The sequence below is a fragment of the Manis javanica genome, chromosome 1 (genome assembly GCF_040802235.1).
Source record: "Manis javanica isolate MJ-LG chromosome 1, MJ_LKY, whole genome shotgun sequence".
Taxonomy (NCBI): domain Eukaryota; kingdom Metazoa; phylum Chordata; class Mammalia; order Pholidota; family Manidae; genus Manis; species Manis javanica.
In genome coordinates, this window is record NC_133156.1 from 218489167 (window position 1) to 218510216 (window position 21050).

Here is a 21050-nt window from a genome sequence, read left to right on the forward strand (position 1 = left end):
TGGACATCTGGGGAGATTCTGACAGGGCGACGGTTGCAAGACTTACCATGTAGTTTTTATTATGTCCTGTACCAAGCCCTTTACAAGAATCTTCTCATTTAATACTTACCAAGTGCTACAAGGCTGGCTTTATTACTGTGACTTCCAGCCTGTTTTGTGTTCAAGGAAAGAAAGGTGAGTGATATTAAGGAACTGCTTATTCAGTTACTAGTTAACATCTGGATCCAAACCAAAATTTCAGTCTCCACATGCTCTTGACCACCATTCCATGATGTCTTTTAGTTATTTATTTATTTTAAAGAAATAAGGCAAAGTCCAGTTTCCCAAAGAGGAGCATAACCTTGGGGGTCAGAGAAGCTATAAGGGGGAGCCCTGTTGTAGGGCCAGAGATGGGTAAGTCCCTGCTCACTCAGACCAGGATTATTCTGCAGGGCTGGGAAACAGGACTACAGGGCTGTGTCTGACACTCACTCTAAGTCCCTCGGTCTGTCCTGCTCCCAGTAAACATTTCTAGACTTCAAACTTCCCAAGAAGTGACCTTTAGGTTCCTCGTGTTTAGCTGATGGCATGTCTGTGTCAATTAGAAAAAGACAGCACCTTTTAGCAGATATAACCACATTCCAGGAAACCCTGCTTGTAAGCAGACTGCCTCCCTGGCCAGGCACTCTATGCTATTCTAACACCCTTTTTTGATTACTATTGAGTGTTGATGTACCTCTTGAACTGTGGCCCCCAGAACTGGCCACCGTGGATTAGATGTCCATGTGGTGTCCAGAGCAGCTTTGTGCAGGAGGCTGGAGCTCTTGTGTCCAGAGCAGTGCCTAACCGTCTCCACATGCCTCACGGCCATTCATTAGATCCTGTCAGATCTCTCACCACGCCAGAAAACGGGAAGTCAAATAAGCCACAAAAAATATTTTCGAAGTAAAATTTAGCCAAGGCAAGTCCTACCCACCATTTACTTGTGCAGTTCACTTTGAAAGTGTGCAGACAGATTTGCAGTTTCCTTGGTTAAATTCCATCTTGGTTTTGATGTCATTTAGAATTTTGATGCCACCATCAGCTTGGTTAATTGTTCTTCCTTTCTATCATAAAAAACGATGGAAGAGTTGGAAAGCATCTTCATTTTCATTTCAACATCTTCATCCAGGACCAAAATAAAAATGTTAAATGTAAGGACAGGAAGGGACAGAGTTCTATTACAGTGCAATGATTCCAAGATAATCCAGAATCATAATCCATAATCTCTGGTTAAAATTATGAATTCTATTTACTATACTCTGCTACACTACACTGTACTTATGTTCTGTGCAACACTGTAGGCTACAACCTAGCCCATCCAGCACAGTGTCATCTGTTTTCACCATCTTATGTGTATGACATAAAGGGAGATCTTATCAGTACTTTTTAAAAATCAAGATAATCAAGAGATATATATATGTCTCAACACTTATGACTACATATATATATATGACTATGTATATATATGGCATTCTCCTGTTTCTCCAAAACAGGAACTCTATTTTGGAAGAAAAAAAAAGGAAAAGGGAAAGTTAAGTAATTGGTTTTGGTAAAGCTATATTTGCTTCTGAAAATATAAACATGATCTCCTAAGTACACAAAGTCTTTCTCTGCAAGTCCACTTGAGTATTTTGTTATAAATATCATACCTCTTAAAAATATTATTATAGAGCTATAAAACATTTAAAAAATCAATGCTTTAAGGGAACAAATGTGTTCATTACAAATAAACTTCCTCTCATAAGAAGAGAATCTGTCACAGTTTCTTAAGTTCCCTTAAAGAATTAACATTTGGCTCAATTTATAAAATTGAACTTCCAAGCAAATATTCATAACACATGTATGAAATGAATACCATTTGTGTCATTAGCAGAACTGCAAAGGGAGTAAAAAGATGAACCAAGTGGGAGAAGGTATTTGCTACACATAGGACCAAACAAGATGAATATCCAGAGTAAATGAATAATTTCTACAAGTCAATAAGAAAAAGACAACCCAGTAAACAAATGGGCATAAGATAGAAACATTCACTTCACACAAGAGGGAACCTGAATGAAGAATAAACATATTGAAAGAGGCTCAATCTTACCAGTAATCAGAGAAACATGAATTAAGATGGCAAGAACTTGCTATTTTACTCCCACCAGATGGGTACAGATCAGAAGCCTGCCCACATCAAGTGAGCACAGGAACTCTTTTACATTGCTGGTGAGACTGTAAATTGGTACAACCAGGAAAATAACTTAGCGTATTTAGTGAAGTTGAGTTTATCCATCCTCTTAACCCAGAACGTCCACTCAGTGGTCATACCATCTCACATATGCACCAATAGTATGTGAAAGTTCCAGCTGTTCCATCTTCTCACCAACACTTAGTATGGCGAGTGTTTTTATTTTAGCTTTTCTAATGTGTTTGTTGTGATATCTCATGTGGTATTAATTTGCATTTCAGTAGTTGACTTAAGATGTGAAACATTGTTTCATTTTGGTTATTGCCTATTTTTATATGTTCTTTGGTAAAGTATTCAAATCTTTTGACCATTTTTAATGGGTTATCTTTTATTATTAATTTTAAGCATTCTTTCTATACTCCAGATACAAGTCCTCTTTGCCTGCTGTATGTGTGATAAACATTTTCTGGTCTATGGTTTACCTTTTCATTTTCTTAATGGTGTCTTTCACACTTTTGATGAAATTTAATTCATTTTTTTCTTGTAAGGCTCATATTTTTGTATTCTATCAAAGATACATTTTACAAGATATAATCCATGATATAACAAGATATAACCCAAGATAGCAAATATTTCCTGCTATGTTTTCTTCTAAAGTGTGATAATTTTAAGTTTTATCTTTAGCTTTGTGATCATTTTGACCTGATTTTTGTGTATGGTATAAAGTAAGGATCCACTTTTGTTTTATTTTCTCCCTATGGATATCCTGTTGATCCAGGAACACTTTTTGAAAGATGTTTCTATCCCTATTGAATTGTCTTGGAACCTTTGTCAAAAATTAATCAACCATATATGTTTTGGTCTATATCTGGATTCTCTGCTCCATTGATCTATTTGTCTTTCTTTTTGCCAATACTATGGGTTTATAATATATATTTAAATCACGTTGACTAAATCCTCCAACTTTTTCTGTCACTAAAAAATTATTTGGTTATTTTAGGTCCTTTGCATTTAGATGTTAAGTTTTAAAATCTGTAAATTTCTAAAAAAAGAGATCATACTAGAATTTTGGTTGGGATTGTATTGAATCTATAGATAAATTTGGAAAGAATAGCCATTTTGGCAATACCGAGCCTTCCAGTCAATGAATCTGATATGTATTTCCACTTAATTAGCCTTTTAAAATTTCTCCCAGCAATGTTTTATAGTTTTGATGTACAGAACTTGGATGTCTTTAGATATTTTTCCTAAAGATTTTAATAGAATGCTATTTTCCTACTGTTTGCAGCTAGTATATAATAAATAATACACTTGGTTTTTTTTATATTAACCTTATACCTTATGACCTCGGTAAGTTCAATGATTAATTCTAGTAGTTGACTTGTTGATTTTTTAGCATTTTCTACAGTCGAAATATCAAATAAGGACCATTTTTATTCTTTCTGATCTCTTACCTTTTATTTTCTTATTGAACTGGCTAGGACCTCCAGTACAATGTTTAAAGTGGTGACAGCAGGTAACTTTGCCTTAATTATGACTGTGAGGAGAAAGAATACACTCTTCCACTATTAAGTATGATTTTACATAGTTGCCCTTCATCAGTTTGAGGATGTTACATACTTCCTTTAAGTAACTCTCCTCTATGTTGAATTTTGTAAAATAATTTCAATTATTGGTTTATCTTTCACCCTTTTAATATGGCTAATTACACTGATTTTTTTTTAGTGTTAAATTACCCTTACACTCCAGAAATAATCAAGTGTAGTCCTGATATTACCTTTTTGCTTTTATTTTCTTTTTTACATTGTTGGATTTGTTTTGCTAAAATTTGTTAAGGATCTTTTCTATCTCTGCTCATGAAGGATATTGATCCATAACTTTTTCTTTTCCCCTGGGTGGATTCCTTTATGAGGCTTTGTTACTAGTGTTATGCTGACCTGGTAAAATAAGTTCAGCAGTATTTCCCATCCTTTCTAATTTCTGAAGAGTTTGTTAGGATTAGCGCTATTTATACTTGCAGGTATAATAGAATGCACTGGTGAAACCACCTGGGTCTGGTGGTTTCTTTTTGGGAAAGATTTTAATAACAAATTCAATTTTGTTTATTAGATATAGGGCTATCTGATCTTCTGTTTTTCTTATGTCACCTTCAGCAAGTCGCATTTTTTAAGAAATGTATCCATTTCATATAATTTATCAAATTTCTTGTGTATAGGGGTCCCTTATGAGCCTTTAATGTTTACAGTATCTATACTGATAACACCTTTATCAATGATGATCTCAGTGATTTGTGTTTTCACTCTTTTGTCCTTGATTAGTTTGAGTCTAGCTTTGCAAATTTTGTTGATCTTTTCCAAGAAGCAGTGTTTGCTTTAATTTTTTGTTTTTCTCTTTTATTAATTTCTCCTCTTTTATTTCTTTACTCCTTTCTACTTGTTTTGGATTTTCTTATTTGTCTTATGATACCTTTAATTCATGTATTATTTAGGAGTATGTTTAATTTCAGATTCAGGAAAGAGGGATTCCTAAATATCTTATTATTACTGATTTCTAATTTTAGTTCTGTTATGGTTAGAGAATACTCTGTGTGGTTTAAGCTTTGAAAATATATTGTTTTATGGCACAGCATATTGTCTATTTTGGTTAATGTATCACATACATTTGAGAAGAATGTATATTCTGCAGTTTTAAAATATAGTACCATATATGTGTCATTATGTTGAGGTGAATGATAGTATTATTCAGATCTTCTGTGTTTTTGCTGATTTTTTTTTGTATAATTGTTCTGTTAGTTGCTAAAAGATATGCACTAAATCTCGTACTATAATTGTGAAATTGTTTCTTTCTCCCTTTAATTCTGTTAATTTTTTTCATGTATTTTTAGGTTCTATTCTTAGATGCCTACACTTAAGTGCCTAAAATTTATGATTTTATTTCTTCCTGATAAATTTTCACCAATATTAAATGTTCCACTTTATTCATGGTAATACTCTTTCTTATAAAGTCTATTTGATCAATCTATTAATATCCATCCCAGCTTTCTTATGGTTACTGTTTGTATGATACATTTCTTTTCATCCATTTATTTTCAAATTATTTGTGTCTTTGTATTTAAAGTGGGGCTCTTATGGGCAGCATATAGTTGAGTCTTGCTTTTTTATCTACTTTGCCAATTTTGCCTTTTAAATGGAATTAAAGTAACATTTAACCATTGATGTGGTTGGATTTGGGTCTATTTTTATTTATCCACTGTTCCCCCTTTGTTGACTCATTTTGATTATTTGAATATGCCTTAGTATTCCATTTTATCTATTGGCTTTTGGGCTATAAACCTTACTATCATTTTATTAGTTGTTGTCTATGGATCATAATACACCTACCTAACCTTTCACGTTTTGTGAATGTACCACTTGGTAGGTGTGAGGTCTGTGTGTTAGTGGGAGGCTACCCTTCCTGCCTGGGTTTTCGTTTCCCCATCAAGGGTCTCCTCCTTTCTGGAGCAGGGGACCACCCCTGCTGGCAGCAGACACCCAGGCCTGCCACCTGTTCCCCAGTCTGTCCCTTTACTCCTAGGCTCTGAGTAAGTGGGTATAGAACAGCAGCAGAATGAAGAGAATGGGTCTGATGCCCCACCCCTGGCTTTCATTCCTGCAGGCCCCTCTGAGCCCAGGCTGCCATTATAAGAGAAAGCCCTCATCGCAGAGGGGATGGGTAGGGACAGACAGAGGGGAGGCTTGGAGGGTGCTGCATTTGCCCATGGGAAATATAGTGTTAAAGCATTAGTACTGAAAATGGTGGAGAGATTCCAGAGTCATTTTATAGGTGGATGTGGGCTTCTGCACAGTCCTTTCATGATCAAAATGATAATAATAATCATACTAATAAGCACTATTTATTGACCACTGTCTGATTTACCAGTCATAGTGTTAAGTGGTAAGTATTTGACAAACATGGTTTCATCTAGGTCCCACAGGTCCATGACATGCATATTATTGTCATCTCCATTTCACAAATGAAGAAAGTTAGCAAGGAAAAGAACAAGGATTCCTTAAGTTGGCCAGGCCACTTCCCAACAGTGGACAGTGGGCCTGCAGATGGCCTGGGAATTCATCCCCAAACGTAAGGCCTTGGTAAGATTCTGATGGAGAAGTCAAGCCAAGTTCTTTAGACTCATTTTTACATACTACTAGCAGGGCCACACTTGTGTTATTGAGAGTCACTACAATTTGGTTTTCATAAACTGATATAAGCTCATGGCTGGGGTTTATCACACAATCAGTGTTTTACTGAGAGGTGGGTAGCTTAGCAGTACTGCTTTAGTTCCCCTGTCACCAAGCATGCATAGGGCTGCAGACCCATCATTTACACAGCTCCCCATTATCGGGTGTCCTTGCCTTTGTCTTGAGTTGGCAATCAATTTCTATTACTGTCTTCTTGCTCTTGAGTGATACCTCACTGTTATTTCAGCTTTATCGTTATTTATATAATTTGTGAGCTCTCAACCTTATAGTGAGTGGTGAAGTATATTGACATATTCACCTGTTATTTTCCAAGAGCTAAGTTGAAAAAATGTATATATCATATTAGACTAAACCAAATGAAATTGCCTATATGCAGCTATTTCTGCCTTAGGTGAAACCATATGAAACTCTTTTCAATCATTTCTAACCTACAAAAATGGCAATTTCATATGAATCAACTTAATCAAATGCAAATGATTCTTCCCTCATTTGCTAGGCAACTGTATAACTAATTCCCTCCAAATATGCCTGTACAGTGACACTTCATTGGTGATAGTATGCCTATAAATTCGTGTTATCTAAATAATTTATAACATTCTATGATTATATATTAGCTGTAAGAAAATTGCTGTTATTTTTTGTTTGAATTTTTTTCTGTGATCCAAGTTCTTGATTGTAACCTCATATTCTTTGAGTTTTTCATTTGTGTCCCTCTCTAATTCTTTATCATCACCTTATTCCTCTTCCACTATGAGGTGGAAGTGGATAGAACATATGGCTGTTGGGGTCTTTTGTGTCACCTAAACAGCCCTGGTCAAAGAAGTTTGAAAAGCACTATTCCAAGGGCTAAGGAGGTTCATCAAGTCCTACAACTGCTAATGTGCGGATTCAGGATTTAGTGTCAAGTCTGTTTGCCTTGAGATGGAGGACATGATGGATATTTTGGTAAATGGTATCAGTTACAACCCTATAGCTACCGATAAGAAAGCCCAGAATTCCATGGTGTTTCCTCAGGGAAATTAGGGTGCCAAAATTTACTGAGTGTCTACCATATGGCACTCTGCTTGGTAAGTTAGGTCTAACTTCATTTAATACCACAACAAACACTCTGAGTGTAGTATAACTAATGTGTTCAGGTGGAGAAGCAGGTTCACAGGCTTGAGTAGGAACTCAGTATTGTAGAACTGGTAGGTAGGTGGTGAGAGCAGAAAGCAAATTTCAAAACCCATTTAATTGTTTGCTGTACAACCTTTTCTTTATCCTTCCCCTCATCCTCAGTCCTCACCTCCATATTCAATTCATCATCAAATCCTATTGGTTCCACCTATAAAATGACTCTGGAATCTCTCCACCATTTTCAATACTAATGCTTTGACACTCTCTTTCCTGTGGGCAAATGCAGCACCTTCCTAGCCTCCCCTCTGTCTCAGTCCCTACCCATCCCCTCCATGTGACTTCCAACTTGTTCCACAATCCTATACACAGAGCTATCACGACCCACCTCTTCTATGGGCCTGCCATGCTTGCAGGGTGGGAGAGCACGTTACAGTCCAGCTTTCCAACCTACTTTCTGGGCCATCTGTGCCAACACCCCCTTTTCCCAGCCCCAACCCACTCCCTTTCCAGTCCAACCCCTTGGCCTCCAGGTACTTGCCTCTCAGGGCACCTGGAGGGACTTTTTTTTATCCTCCCACCAGATCATCATGCAGCAAAATCTCCTTCCTCCGAAGCCCAGTCACTGCCTGTGGGAGAGTCATCCCAGACTCTCCTTGGCGGCTCACCACTCCTCTTTGTATCCACAGGACTTTGTACATGTTTTTAATGACAGTTTCTATTAAGGATAGCTAGCTGTTGAAATGTCTAATCTATCTTTCCCACTTGATAATTAGCCCCTAAGGGGTAAGGGTCATGTATTTATTTTTGGATTGCCAGCATTCAGAAGAGTGCCTGGCACAAGGTCAGTACTCAATAAATGTTCATTAATGTAAAATACCCCCATATGGCCCCCCGTGCACATTAGTTACGGAGAAGCTGTTCAGTATAGCCGATTGGAAACTGAAGTGTGAACAAGGATGCATGAGGTCTAGTCCGGGCTCGCCCCCAGCGGGCTGTGTCACCAGGGACAGCACTGATCTGGGGCCTCTGTCCCTCCCTTATGGAGGGGAGGACATCTGAGAGGTCACATCCAGTGAGTTCATCCTTACAAATGTCTCTTTTTCTCAACAGGAGGAAAAGACCTTCAGCCCCCTCTAAGGAGAATCATGGCATACAACCAGGATCCTCCGGCTGAGACCCCCATCATCAAGTTCAAGGGCCAAGACTTCAGCTTCTTGCGGGATTACTGCCTAGGCAGAGGCCTGCTATTTGAGGATGAGACATTCCCTGCTGAGACTTCCTCCATAGGTCTGGGGCTTCTCAAGGGCCACAACCTCTCCCGCCTGATGTGGAAGCGGCCACAGGTGAGTGAGCCCCGCAGGAGCACACCCAGCCCCTGGGCCTTCTGAGATGCCCACCGTGGTACCTCCCACTGGAGGAAGTATGGGCCTGAGGCCTGGCTCTCAGGGAGAGCCCAAACCAAGTGGTGGAGGATGAAATCCACCTGGTCCCTTGGTGACAGCGTTGTACCCTCGGTGAGGTGGAAAGACCCCTGGGTTCTAACCCAGTTCAAACACCAAGCACATCCCTAGCTTACGTGCCTTGGTATTCCCGTCTGAAACTCTGGAAGCCGTGGGTCTGAAGACGGTAGTAGTTGGTCTCCAGGGGCTCTTCCGTCTCCATAACTCAGCCCCCCATCATCTCTGTCACTCTTTATTCTCTTCGGTTATCACTGTCTTTATCTTCTTTTCTCTTTTCATGGTAGAATTTACTCAAAGAGAAAATGTCTTATCAGTCACTTATATGATAGGATGAACTTAAATAATCACCTTGCCTCTCTCATTTATATTTGTATTTTCAATCTTGTAAAGGATTGATCACCTAAAAAGGAATTTCAGACATCAGCTGTAAAATTCGGGAGATATTTCATGGCAAGTTTCAAAGGCCCCTGGATTCCTCCCTCCCAACAGATGGCCATTATTTCTACTTTGCAGCAAGGAGCCCTGGTGGTGGGTTTTCTAGAACTATCTGTTTTGGGGCATGAAGCTCCAAGAGAAGTTAGCTTATTCAATATCCTCATAGTCTCATCAGGGTTACTGTTGATGCAAAGGACCCAGGTAAGGATCCTGATACCCAACCTCCTGTTCATACTTCCAAAAGCATCCAGCAGCTCTAGAACAGGAGAAAATAATGTAACACCTAGTGAGCTCATTACTGTAATCCCAGAAAAGGGTAACTGAGCACACATTAAGTGTCAAGCACTCTACTGAGTACTTTCAGTAAATCCAGGTTAGGTTATGCAGAAAAGGTATTTTCTGCTGACACAGAACTCTGGAGGTGCCAACTCTTGCCCTAACTTTGGACAGATTTGTAGTTTGGGGAAGGGAAGGGTTAGTGGGGATCAAATGGGGCTCAGGATGTTGCTTAAAGGTGGGTACTTCAGCCTTCCATGATCCATGTTACTAGCCAGAGGCACTAAGTCCCCCAACAGTAACTGTTCATCTGGTCTTCACCTCCTAAGGAGAGCTGAACAGAGAACTCTATTTAAAGTTTGGAGGGGTTATATTTTTTCCCTTTATTTTTAGAAGCTGAGATTCTTTTAGAAAGTGTTTGGTTTTGTTTTTTCACAAGGTGCTAAGTTACAGATGAGACCATATTTATAGTGTTGAAGAATTTATAACATCTCTATTTAGAAAGGGTTGAAAGTTTCTTATTATCTAATTCCAGCAACATCCCAGTTTATGTCTTTTGGGGGCAAGGAGAAACTGAGGCAAACAGAAGTGAAATGACTTAGGCAGAATCCTGCCTGGAATCTGAAATAGGGGCAGCCAGGGCCAAACATGTTTTACTCTTGTTCCTCCTCTCAGCCAAAAGCTTCCCCAAACTCTACTAGGGGGGGTCACATTTCATTCAGCACTTCCTTTAAAATGTTTATGTGGCCATGCCATTTCTTTGCATTCTTTATCACAACTGGCAGACCTTACATTTATGTAGTATTTTCCATAGTTTCCAGATGTCTTCTCTTGCTTTGTCTCCCTTGTTTTTCCCAATCTTACAAGAAAGAAAATAGGTTTAGGAGAAGTGGTGTAACCTGCACGACGTGACAGTAAGGGAAAGATCTGGAGTTCAAACGGAGATTCCTGACGCCACATGCTGCACTTTTCCTCATGGGGAATTGTGTGCCCAGTGGGACTCTGTTAGGATGTGGGTGGATGAGTGAGTGAATGAATGAATGAATAAATGACTATCACCAGGGCTTGGCGTGGGTTCCCAGCTCCATGAGTGCAGTAGAGGAGCCCTGGTTTGACCTGCTTTCCAAGTAGGATGGTGGAAGAGAAAGCCGGTGTACTTGTGTCAGCACAGTGACATCCTTACAGCTGTGACTGCAGACGCCTTGGGAGGGAAGCCACAGCCACATGGCCCAGCCCTAGCTGTGACAGCCGACGTGTATGTGGTGCTGACCATGCGGCAGGTGTGGCTTTAGGTGGTCTGACTCATGGAATCCTCACAGTAACGGTATGAGGAAATACTATCATTAGCCCCATTTTACAGATGAGAAACAGAACAGAGTTAAGTGACCTGCTTCAAGTGGTAGAGCTGGGTGCCTGGATCTAAGATCCGTGCTCCTAATACCACACTATATTGCCTCCCATAAGGCCTCTTCATAAGCTCCTGGTATATTCTGGGCTCCTGGTTGCCAGTAATACTTTGTGCACCAATAGAATCTTCTACCCCGTTTGGGTAACCAGGAATCACTCACTCTACCTTCTGCCCTTCTTTCTACTTTTTAGGTGAAAAATCCTGAGGGTAAAAATAAAATGTTATCCTTGGACTTTACATGATGACTTTAAGGACTAAATTAGGATGTAGCTAGAACAGTGTGCAATCCATTCTGAGCACCTACTAAACAGCTATTGTTGCTGTGATTAATTTGGAAGGGATGACAGAAGGTAGCAGCCTCAGGGGATAACCTTTTGGATCCCTCGGGCTTTCACAGTCTAGTCATCACAGCATCAGCCCTCAGCCAGTTTCAGCAAATGCTTTCATGGAGAAATGTAGGTCAGAGGAAACCATCTGGGGAGGTAGGGGGAGCCAGCAGGAAATGCGGACACTCCCTGGTACTCATCCAGCTTGGTAGGTACAAGGACAGGCCAAGAGTCAGGGCTGTGACACTAGGCTCAGCTTGCTATGAGAAAAGTTGTTTCATGTCCCATAATGTTCTCTCTCTCTCTCTCTCTCTCTCTCCCTCTCTCTCTCTTTCTCTCTCCCTCGTCTTCCCTCCCTCTAACAATTAGCCTAATCCATTTTGCTGCTGAAACTTTGAAGTAGAAACCCCTTTATATCTTGGTTTGCTCAGCTTTTCTCTATTAAAGAAACTTTCAGCCCACCCCACACACTCCCTCTACCGGCAGGCCATGTACTGGCCAGTGACTGTGCACTGAGCAGACAGCACCCAGCTGGTGGGACCCAACTCCTCACCAGCCTAGATGCTTCCTATAACTCCCATCTCAGCAAAAAACAGTGCTAAGAATTATACCTATACGTGGAGTATCTAGTGATTTTTCTCTGAACTAATTTTGGTGTTAGAGTGACTTTTAGAATTCTTACATCATGAATATTAAGAAATCCTACTTATCAAGCATGTACATGTGTTAGGTATTGATCTAAACACTCTACATACAACATTTCATTTAATTATAACAGGCCTGAGAGGTAGATGACATTATTATTTTCAGTCAATAAAGCAGGGCTGTGCTAGAGAACTTCCTGTGATGATGGAAATGTTCTCACTGCACTATTCAATACAGTAGCCACTAGTCACATGTGGCCCTTGGGTGCTTAGAACTCTGGCTAGTGCAACTGAGGGATTGAAGTTTTAATTTAATTCATTTAAAGTGGCCACATATGACTTGTGACTACCACACTGGACAGCACAGAATTGCTGATACCGATTTTCACAGCAGAGTCACCACTGTGTATCAGACTGAGACACTGAAATTTCATCTTTGTACCCATTCTTTAGCCGAAAACATTTTACTTCTCAACTGAAGAATGAGTGTGGGCCCCAAACCTGCTGTCTGATGGGTGTTCAGAGTTCAGCACCCAGTTCCTTGGGGAAACTGGTCTGTGGTCACCCCAGAGTGAAACATTACCTACCTGGGCAACAACTTACAGGGCAGAGTTCCTGAAAAGATCAGTCACTGGGAATGATTCATCTGGGACCAAAATAAGTTCTTCAGAAAAGGAAGGTGCCCATATAACCAAGTGGGGATATGGGTGTAGGTTGTAAAGGGGACAGAAAGTGAACATGCCAACAGCCCATTGCCATTGAGCCAAGGGACTTTGGTGCCAATACAGCAAAGCTGTCTAGTAAAAATAGAAAGGGGAGTGGCACTGCACCTGGCCCGGCCTGAACTCCGGCCTCCCTCTCCGCACATTTAGCCTCTGTCTGAATGCCAAGTGCTAAACCTGGTGCTCCCTCTCCAAGAGCAGCGTGCTGTCTGGGGAAGTACGAGAGCAGCCTTTGAAAAGAATGCAGGAATCGCTGTCCAAAACACTCAGACTGATGTCACATTGGAGGAGACACCTCCAGAGACAACTTCAGGAGAGTACCTGGTTTGGTACTATCCCAAGAGGGTATTTTCTAAGATGCCAGGGGCTGTCATACTACTTCTGGCATAACCAGAGCTTGCCCCAAATTCTGCCTTGAGAAAGGGCTCCACCGTCCAGAACGAAGTCATTGAGATCACTTAGACTGACTATGGCTGATGGCTTTTGTCTTAGCATTCTCCAGAGAAACAGAACCAATAAGAGATAGATAGATACAGATAGATTAGATGATATAGATATAGATATAGATATAGATATAGATATAGATATAGATATAGATATAGATATAGATATAGATATAGATATAGATAGATACAGATATGGATGTAGATATAATTGAACATCACTGATAGGAAATATATAGATGTGTCCTATTGATGTATTTATTATGAGGAATTGGCTCACTTGATTATGGAGGCTGAGAAGCCCCATGATCTGCCCTCTGTAAGCCAGAGACCCAGGAAAGCCATTGTTGTAGTTTAGTCTGAGCAGGAAGGCCTGAGAACAGGGTGGGGGTGGGTGGGGGGAGGGGCAGGGCACACGATGGTATAATTTGTGGTCCAAGAGCAGAAGACCAGTGTTGGGCCCAGCTCAGTGGTCAGGCAAAGAAGGGGGCAATTCTCCCTTCCTCTACCTTTTGGTCTGTTCAAGCCTTCAGTGGATTGGATGGTGGTCATCCACACTGGGGAGGGCAACTTGCTTTACTGAGTCCACTGCTTGAAGGGCTAATCTTATCTGGAAAACACCCTTACAGACACTTAGAAATAATGTTTAGCCAAATATCTGGGCACCCCATGATCCAGTCAAGCTGACACAGTTAACCATCAAGGCTTCCTTCTGTGCAAATGATGTTTGGGAGCCCTCAGAGGGCTGGTCCATGTCACAGAATCAGAAAACACTGACTCCAAGAGGCCCCTACCTGCTGGTCTGGCCGGTGGGGAGGGGCTGAGCACTACGGAGCCAGATTTCTGGTTCACAGCCTGCTTCCTGTGTGATCTGCAATAAATTGCTCAGCCTCTCTGAACCTGCTCCCTTGTCCTGATGGGGCCTCAGAACTGTCTGAGTTCTGTGTAATTCCTGAACTCTACCCATGGCTCACTTTCTAAATCTAAACTGTGGGGGGGTGGCATCCAGCAGTCTCTATGTCTGCAAAGCTCCAGACGATTCTGAGTCACATTCTGGGTGGAGATGCTGCCTGCTACCAGGCTTACCATGCTCACTTCACTGCCCTGGTGTGCCCAGCCCAGCTGGTGACAGGGGACCTGCCCAGAGCCTGAGCATTTCCATTTTCCCAGCCATCTTTACCTGTTTTCTCTATGCACCTTGTTCCAGGAAGTCAGCCCAGCAGACTAAAACTCTTCTGGGTATGATTTCCATCTCTTCCTGCCTTTGCTCTTTCTGGATCTTCCAGCCCCCGTCTAAAGCCCTGGGTGGGGAAGACAGGCTGCTCAAGAGGACATGAGACAGAGATGCTGGTTTTGTGCCCAACTTTGCTATAAACGATTCCAGTGTTTACCCATGAACTTGATTTGACTCTTGATTTTTTATTTGAAATATTTGCTATTTAATTTTCACAACATTAAAATATCTTTCTGTTCCTCACCAGCTAAAATTCTGGGTTTTGTTAATTTCAGTTTTTATGATTTTGGTAAGTCAGAGGAAGTTGGGCATTTATCAGATGCCTTCATGGCATTTATTAGGGTAGAAATTGTTTTATCTTTGGCTCATGTAAATGCTATTTTATATTATTAGATATCCTGATATGAAACCATTCTGGCATCCAGCATGTCTGTGGCAAACCCTCTTGATGCTAGTGGGTTAGTGTTATAACTTATTGTTGATTCATCTCCCGGGTTATTTATCTCAGTATATTTTCATAAAACAAATGCAGACAGTACTGTCTATAAGTTTCCGTGTTTTTTTCTCTCAAACGTTTGTCAACCAGGCTATGCTGTCTTCTTAAAATAAATGGTGGCAGGATTCTTCTTTCTTTGTTTTAAACACTGCAACTCTAAGTGACACAGAAATTGTCTAAAGTCTCTCTAAAGCTTGAGAGAACTCAGCAGGAAAATCACGTATACTTAGAAGCCTTTACAAAGATATTAGGGAGGTATTCATTGATCATTTAAAAATACTATTCCAAGGTTATTGATCTTTTCAGATTATTTACTAACTAATCATTTATGGCCACATTAATTTTTGTCAGAAAATCATTAGTATTTTTAAATCAACAAGTATAGAATTTTATATCATGTTTTTACAGCACTAGAACCTCATTTTTATTTCTAATTTTATTTGGGTTTCTCAACTATGATTGCTAAAGGTAAGGTCTATGTAACCCTTTTCCACCTAAACAGAACAATTTATTTGCCTTATTGATCTTCCTGTTTTTCTATTTTATAATTCCCTAATTTTTATCTTTATCACTTCCTTCCACCTATATCTATGAGGCACTTTGTGTCTTTTCTAATATCTGTGAGTTGAGTGTTTGATTCATGCTTTCATTCTATTTTGTTTAATCATGAATGCATTTGAGGCTCTGGGTTTGGCTATGAGTATGGAAATATTTTGAAAATATTATAGAAGAAGGGAATCAATATTTATTGAACACTGAAACTTGTCTGATGCTGTGCTAAGTATTTCACATCCTTCCTCTTTTGTAAAATGGGAAGAATGCTGCTTTGCAAGGGTGTTGGGAGATGATCTGCAAGCAAAGCACCAGCCCTCCGCAGGGGTTTTATCTTGGCAGCTAGTGCTCTGATTGCTTTATCATTTGAATCTCCCATTTTAAATATCAGAATGCTGAGGCTCAGCAAAGTAAAGGAAGTTGCTCAAGGTCACCGAGGGAGAGGGTGCAGGGCAGGATTCCACCTGAACTGACTCTAGAGCACACCCAGCCTTCCTCTGCCCATCCCTGGAGGGAAGCCGGGAGCAAACACTGAGCAGAGCGGCAGCTGTGGGGAGGTCAGAAAAGCTGAGCAAAGTTGTCTCTGTTCCTGGTCCAAAACCCCCCCACAATGCCTGCACCCTCTTGTTTAATTCTCGTGAGTGGAACATCAGGGGCATCTGCTTGCTGACAGCAGGTCTCCGTTGAGCCCTTTACTTCCTTTCCCAGTAGAGAGGAGGGGGACAGTTAGAGCCACTAAGGTGCCCCAAGCTGTTCGGAAGCTGTGAGGATCGCTCCCTCCATGGCCCTGCGTAAAGTTCTACCCTGCTTGCTCGTGCTGGGGGAGACCCCCAAGTTCTGCCCAGCCGTGGCCGGGCAGAGAGTCAGGCTTGGTGCCTCTACCTCTGGAGGGCCTGGGCCTATGTATGCGTCTCTTGGCTGTTTGAGAAGGCCAGTCATTTGTAAAGAAAGCAATGGGAAGTGGTTGAGTGAAGTGGTTAGCCCTTACATAGGAGCTGGGCTGCTGTGTTGGCAGACATACACACCTTTGTTTGCCCCTAGGCACCTCCACAAGGAAACTGGCAGTTTACAAAGGGCTGGCAGGTCTCACAAGGCACAGGACCCCACATATTCATGGCTATTGAGCAAATAAATTCATTTCCACTTTACTGCCCTGCTCTCTGGGGATTTAATTGTCAATATGAAAAGAAGTGATATAGGAACAATTACCCAATTATGCAAATTTATTCACTGGGAATCCAGGAAGACTGGCACAGAGAGGATGCTGAGCCTCACCCTGTGCACTCGGAGCAGGGGGAAACCCAGAGGCTTCGAGGCTGGAGCAGGAGCCAGACCACTGGTCCTGTGTTTCCCCAGAGTGCTTGGGGACCCCCTTCAGGAGCTTTCACAGTCCTCATGTCTGCTGAGAATTCTCCAAATTCTCCCTAAACATAATGAGGTAGGGCAGGGAAATGGGACAAGGGTCATGCCGTTGTAAAATCTATTTACCCTGCGAAAAGGCCTGGGCTTATTCTTTAATTTAATCTATAGTCTGTTCTTCCTCTTCTTCCCTCCCCTTAATCAATTAAGTAACTCTGTAACCAGAATAGGAGATAGACCTCCAAAGTGTAAATGAACCTATGTGGATAAAGAATGCCAAGATCCAGACAAACACAATCACCTAATGACCCTATTCTTCAGACAAAACTTCAAAGGAATTATGAATTACCAGTATACAGCATGCCTTATGCTGACCCCTACCCAAAAGGCCCTATAAAGCCCCAAACCCCAAACCCTTAAGTGCACCTCCCCTCTGAGCTGCCCACACTCCCCTTTCTTTGAGTGTGTACTTTTTAAATCAAGCATTCTCACTGCTCTATTTACTGCATTTTGTTTTTGAGCTCTTCCAGTGTGACTTTGTCACTTTACTATTTCATTTGATTTTCCAGATTTAAGCACAAGTCTTCACTCTGTCTCTGTTCTACTCCAGATAAAGGGAGGGGCTACTGAGAGCTCTGATTCAGACTTGCAAGATCCTGACACCTGAGTGACCCACACAAGACTGGCTGTACAATCACACTCTTTAGTAGCCTGCCTAAAAATCTCCTTTCTTTGGCTTTGCAAAGTCCTCAGAACATAGTCTCACTCAATCCAGTACTCTGCAGCTCCCCCAAACCTTGGGGTGGTTGAGACTTAGTTCCCACACCATGCAGATCCAAGCAGACACTAGACACTAAGTGACCCTAGCTTCAGGAGTTGGAAAAAGATGTGCCCTATGCCAAGCAGGAGTTCAATAGACTTCCCTTTCTTCCCTCTGCTTTTCCTTGCTCTCTGCTGCCTGCAAGGCAGCTGCCATTCCCTGCTGCTCTAGCTTTAATGAATTCCTTCCTTACCTACACTCATCCAACTTGCTTGAGAATTCTTTCTCATTCAGAGTTAAAACCCCACCCCTGTCCAAGTTGAGGTTTTTCCTAGTACTTCACCTAGTGCACAGGGAGAGACCTCCCCAGACAAAGCTGCCTGGCAACAGCTGCAGCATGCAGAATCTCCTAGTGAACCCCTTTCTGGGATGGGCAGGTGCTATGTGTGTTAGGGGTTGGGAAAGGACCGGTGCTGAGTAACAGCACCTGAGATGAGGTACTGGGGTCTTCTAGAGTCAATCTGTGAGTTAGCAAAGATCTGAGTCATGGGCATCCTGTACAGCACATAGTTGGACTTGACCCTGGAGCCCAGGATACCTACTCTGAGAAATGTCATTTCACAAGGAAAGCTTTATTATGTTTATAAAAGTTTCCTCTAATAAAGGTATCATATTCTTTTTTTGGTTGTTTATAACCTCTTAAGAAAACACTTTCTTTTGGGACCTGGATAGTAGATTGTCTGATGTAAGGATCCTTAGTCCTTATTTATGTTGTCTCTTCATACCGTTTGCTTATGCATTTATTGCCTGTCTTTTCAGTTATATATATCCCTTTGACATCAGCCCTCCTGGTCGCAATAAAACCTAAAGGATGAGGGGAACTTTCCTCACTCAGATTTTAAGCACCTATTTAAGAATTAACCTCTGTCCCTCAAAGACGAAATGAGTGATGTCTTGGACACCACACTGGGACGCAGAGGAATGGATGATGTTCATGGCTTTTCTCCCTTTTTCCTAAGGATATATTAGAGGGTAGATCTGAGCCTCATTTCATCCTGGAAGGTGTGAGCAGATTTGACATCCGACAAGGAAAAGCAGGTAAGAACTCAACCTCTTCCCTTCCAGCCCTGGGAAGCGAAGGCTTTCCTTCCAGGCAGCCTGCCTGAAGTCAGCCTCCAGACAGAGGGTGGAGGATGGTGCCCACCCAGACCCACCGAATTTCTGACAAGGCAAGGAGGCACCCTCAGTGTGGCTGTGGACGGACTGTCTGCTCTCCCTCCCACAGCCTGCAAGCCAGCTCAGCAATGGGTGTGTAGAGACATTTAGGGTGAGGAAGTATCAAAACAAGGGAGAAAAAGGGCACAGTTTATTCTGAGCACTGAGTAGAAGCATCAGCTGCTGGAAGATGGGAAGGAAAGAGCTGGCTCCAGTGAGTCCTTCTGCCACTTGTCTCTCAGACAGAAAAAAACAGTTCGTTATCCAGAAGAAGCACAGACTCTGGTAACAAAGACCTGTGAGATGCATGGGGTGGGACTTCCAGGGGTGTCCAATAGACCTCTCTTGGCTTATGTCCCCTCACAGCAGATTGCTGGTTCCTGGCGGCACTGGGCTCCTTGACACAGAGCCCACAGCATCTGCAGAAGATCCTGATAGAACAAAGCTTTTCACATCAGTACGCAGGGATTTTCCGTTTCCGGGTATGTGCCCTGCTGGGACACTCCTTACATGGGGTTCTCTGTGAGACAGGGAGAATATTCTTACATATTATCAGGGTCTGGTAGCCTGAGATCGGAGAGTCACTTATGAGTTAGTTACTCTGCCTACCTCCAGAAAAGGCTTTGAGCTCTTGATCTGACAACACATAAGGGAGATGAAGGTTAAAATATTTTCTTGTAAATAAAAAGGAATGAAAGAAACAATCAGCCAAAAAAAACAAAAAAAAAAGTCTGTGATCAAGAACCTGGCACATCATTGAGCTTTTGTCTCTGTCTATCCCTGTGTTAAATCCTGCTATTTTGATTACAGTAGCTCTAGAGTAAGGAGCAATATCTGGTAGAATAAGTTCTCCATTATTCATCATTCTTTCCTCAAAAATATCTCCATAATTCTCGCACACTCTTTGAAGAGAATTTTTAAATCATTGTGTCTAATTAAAAAGAAAAGGCACTGTGACACAGAGTGAAGCAGCATTAAATTTATGTATCAATTTGGAAAAATTACATTTTTATTATTTTAATTATTCCTTTCCAGAAACGTGATAAATCTTTCCATTTATTCAGGACTAGTTTTATGGCCTTCAATAAAATGTTATAGTTATGTTTTCATATTGGTACCATAGCCATCCTGATCAATGTATTCTCAACTGTTTTATAAGTTTGTAGCTAAGGTGAATGAGATTTTCCCCAAACTAGATCTTGCTGGAAAGAGAGAAAGTTCTCTTTGTTATATATTGAATCTAACCATCTCACAAAATGCCTTTATTAGTTTTAGTCTTTTTCTCTAGTAGAGTCTGGATTTTTTAGTTGCCTAATATACTCTGCAAATAAAGATAATTTTATATCTTTTAATATTTATAGAACTTATTTTGCTCTTTTGCCTTGTTGCATTAGTTAAAACGTTACTATTTTGAATAAGAATGTCAGGAGCAAAGCCCTGTCTTCTCTTGATTTTAGTAACTACTCTGCCATTCTTTTAATACTGCTGGTTCAATTTGCTAAAACTTTTATTAGAATTTTTGCATCTATATCACAGGTAGAATTGTTTTAGTTATTTATGTTATTTTTATCATGTTTGAGTTATGCTAGCTTTTAAAAATGAACCTATTGAGCTTTATATACTTTGATGTGAAATAATTCAGGTAATGATTGTTAATCATATATTATCTGTTCTTTGAAAGTAAAATAGACAATATTTAAATCATCTGGACCTGCTTCCTTTTTAAATGTGATTTCCCTAATTTTCAAATGTGTTCAATAGCTGTTGATCTGCTTGGGTCTGTTATTCCTTCTGGAGTTAATTCTTGAATGTATATTTCACCAAGAAAACCAACTCTTTTTTACATAGTTCCATATTTATTGACCAAAAGTTGCTTATGTAAGTCTCTGAAAATTCATTTAATTTCTTCTAATCTCTGATTAAATCTACTTTGTCAATCCCCGTGTTGTATTTTTATTTTTCCTTTTTTCCTTAAATCAATCTGTTGTGTTAGTTTTTTAACAAATCAACTTTTGATTGCCTTTTGGGGTTTTGTTTCTTATATAATTAACTTCAATTTATGTTTATTAATTCCTGTGTTATAGTATTGTACTTCCCGTGTACACTTGATATTCTTTATTTAATAATAAAAGCTTTTAAGACTATAAATTTTCCTCTCAGATTACATTTATA

At 40.7% G+C, this 21050-nt stretch overlaps 1 protein-coding gene across 1 annotated transcript in view; it reads left to right on the top strand.

Moving 5' to 3' along the window:
* The window catches only part of CAPN13 (calpain 13), a 67815-nt gene that overhangs the window by 3384 nt on the left and 43381 nt on the right, over positions 1-21050 (top strand). Inside the window, exons 2-4 of the mRNA XM_037009295.2 lie at positions 8659-8891; positions 18683-18761; positions 19245-19360. Of these exons, the coding sequence (XP_036865190.2) occupies positions 8694-8891; positions 18683-18761; positions 19245-19360 (393 nt within the window). The 5' untranslated portion in view covers positions 8659-8693. The remainder of the gene's footprint in view (positions 1-8658; positions 8892-18682; positions 18762-19244; positions 19361-21050) is intronic.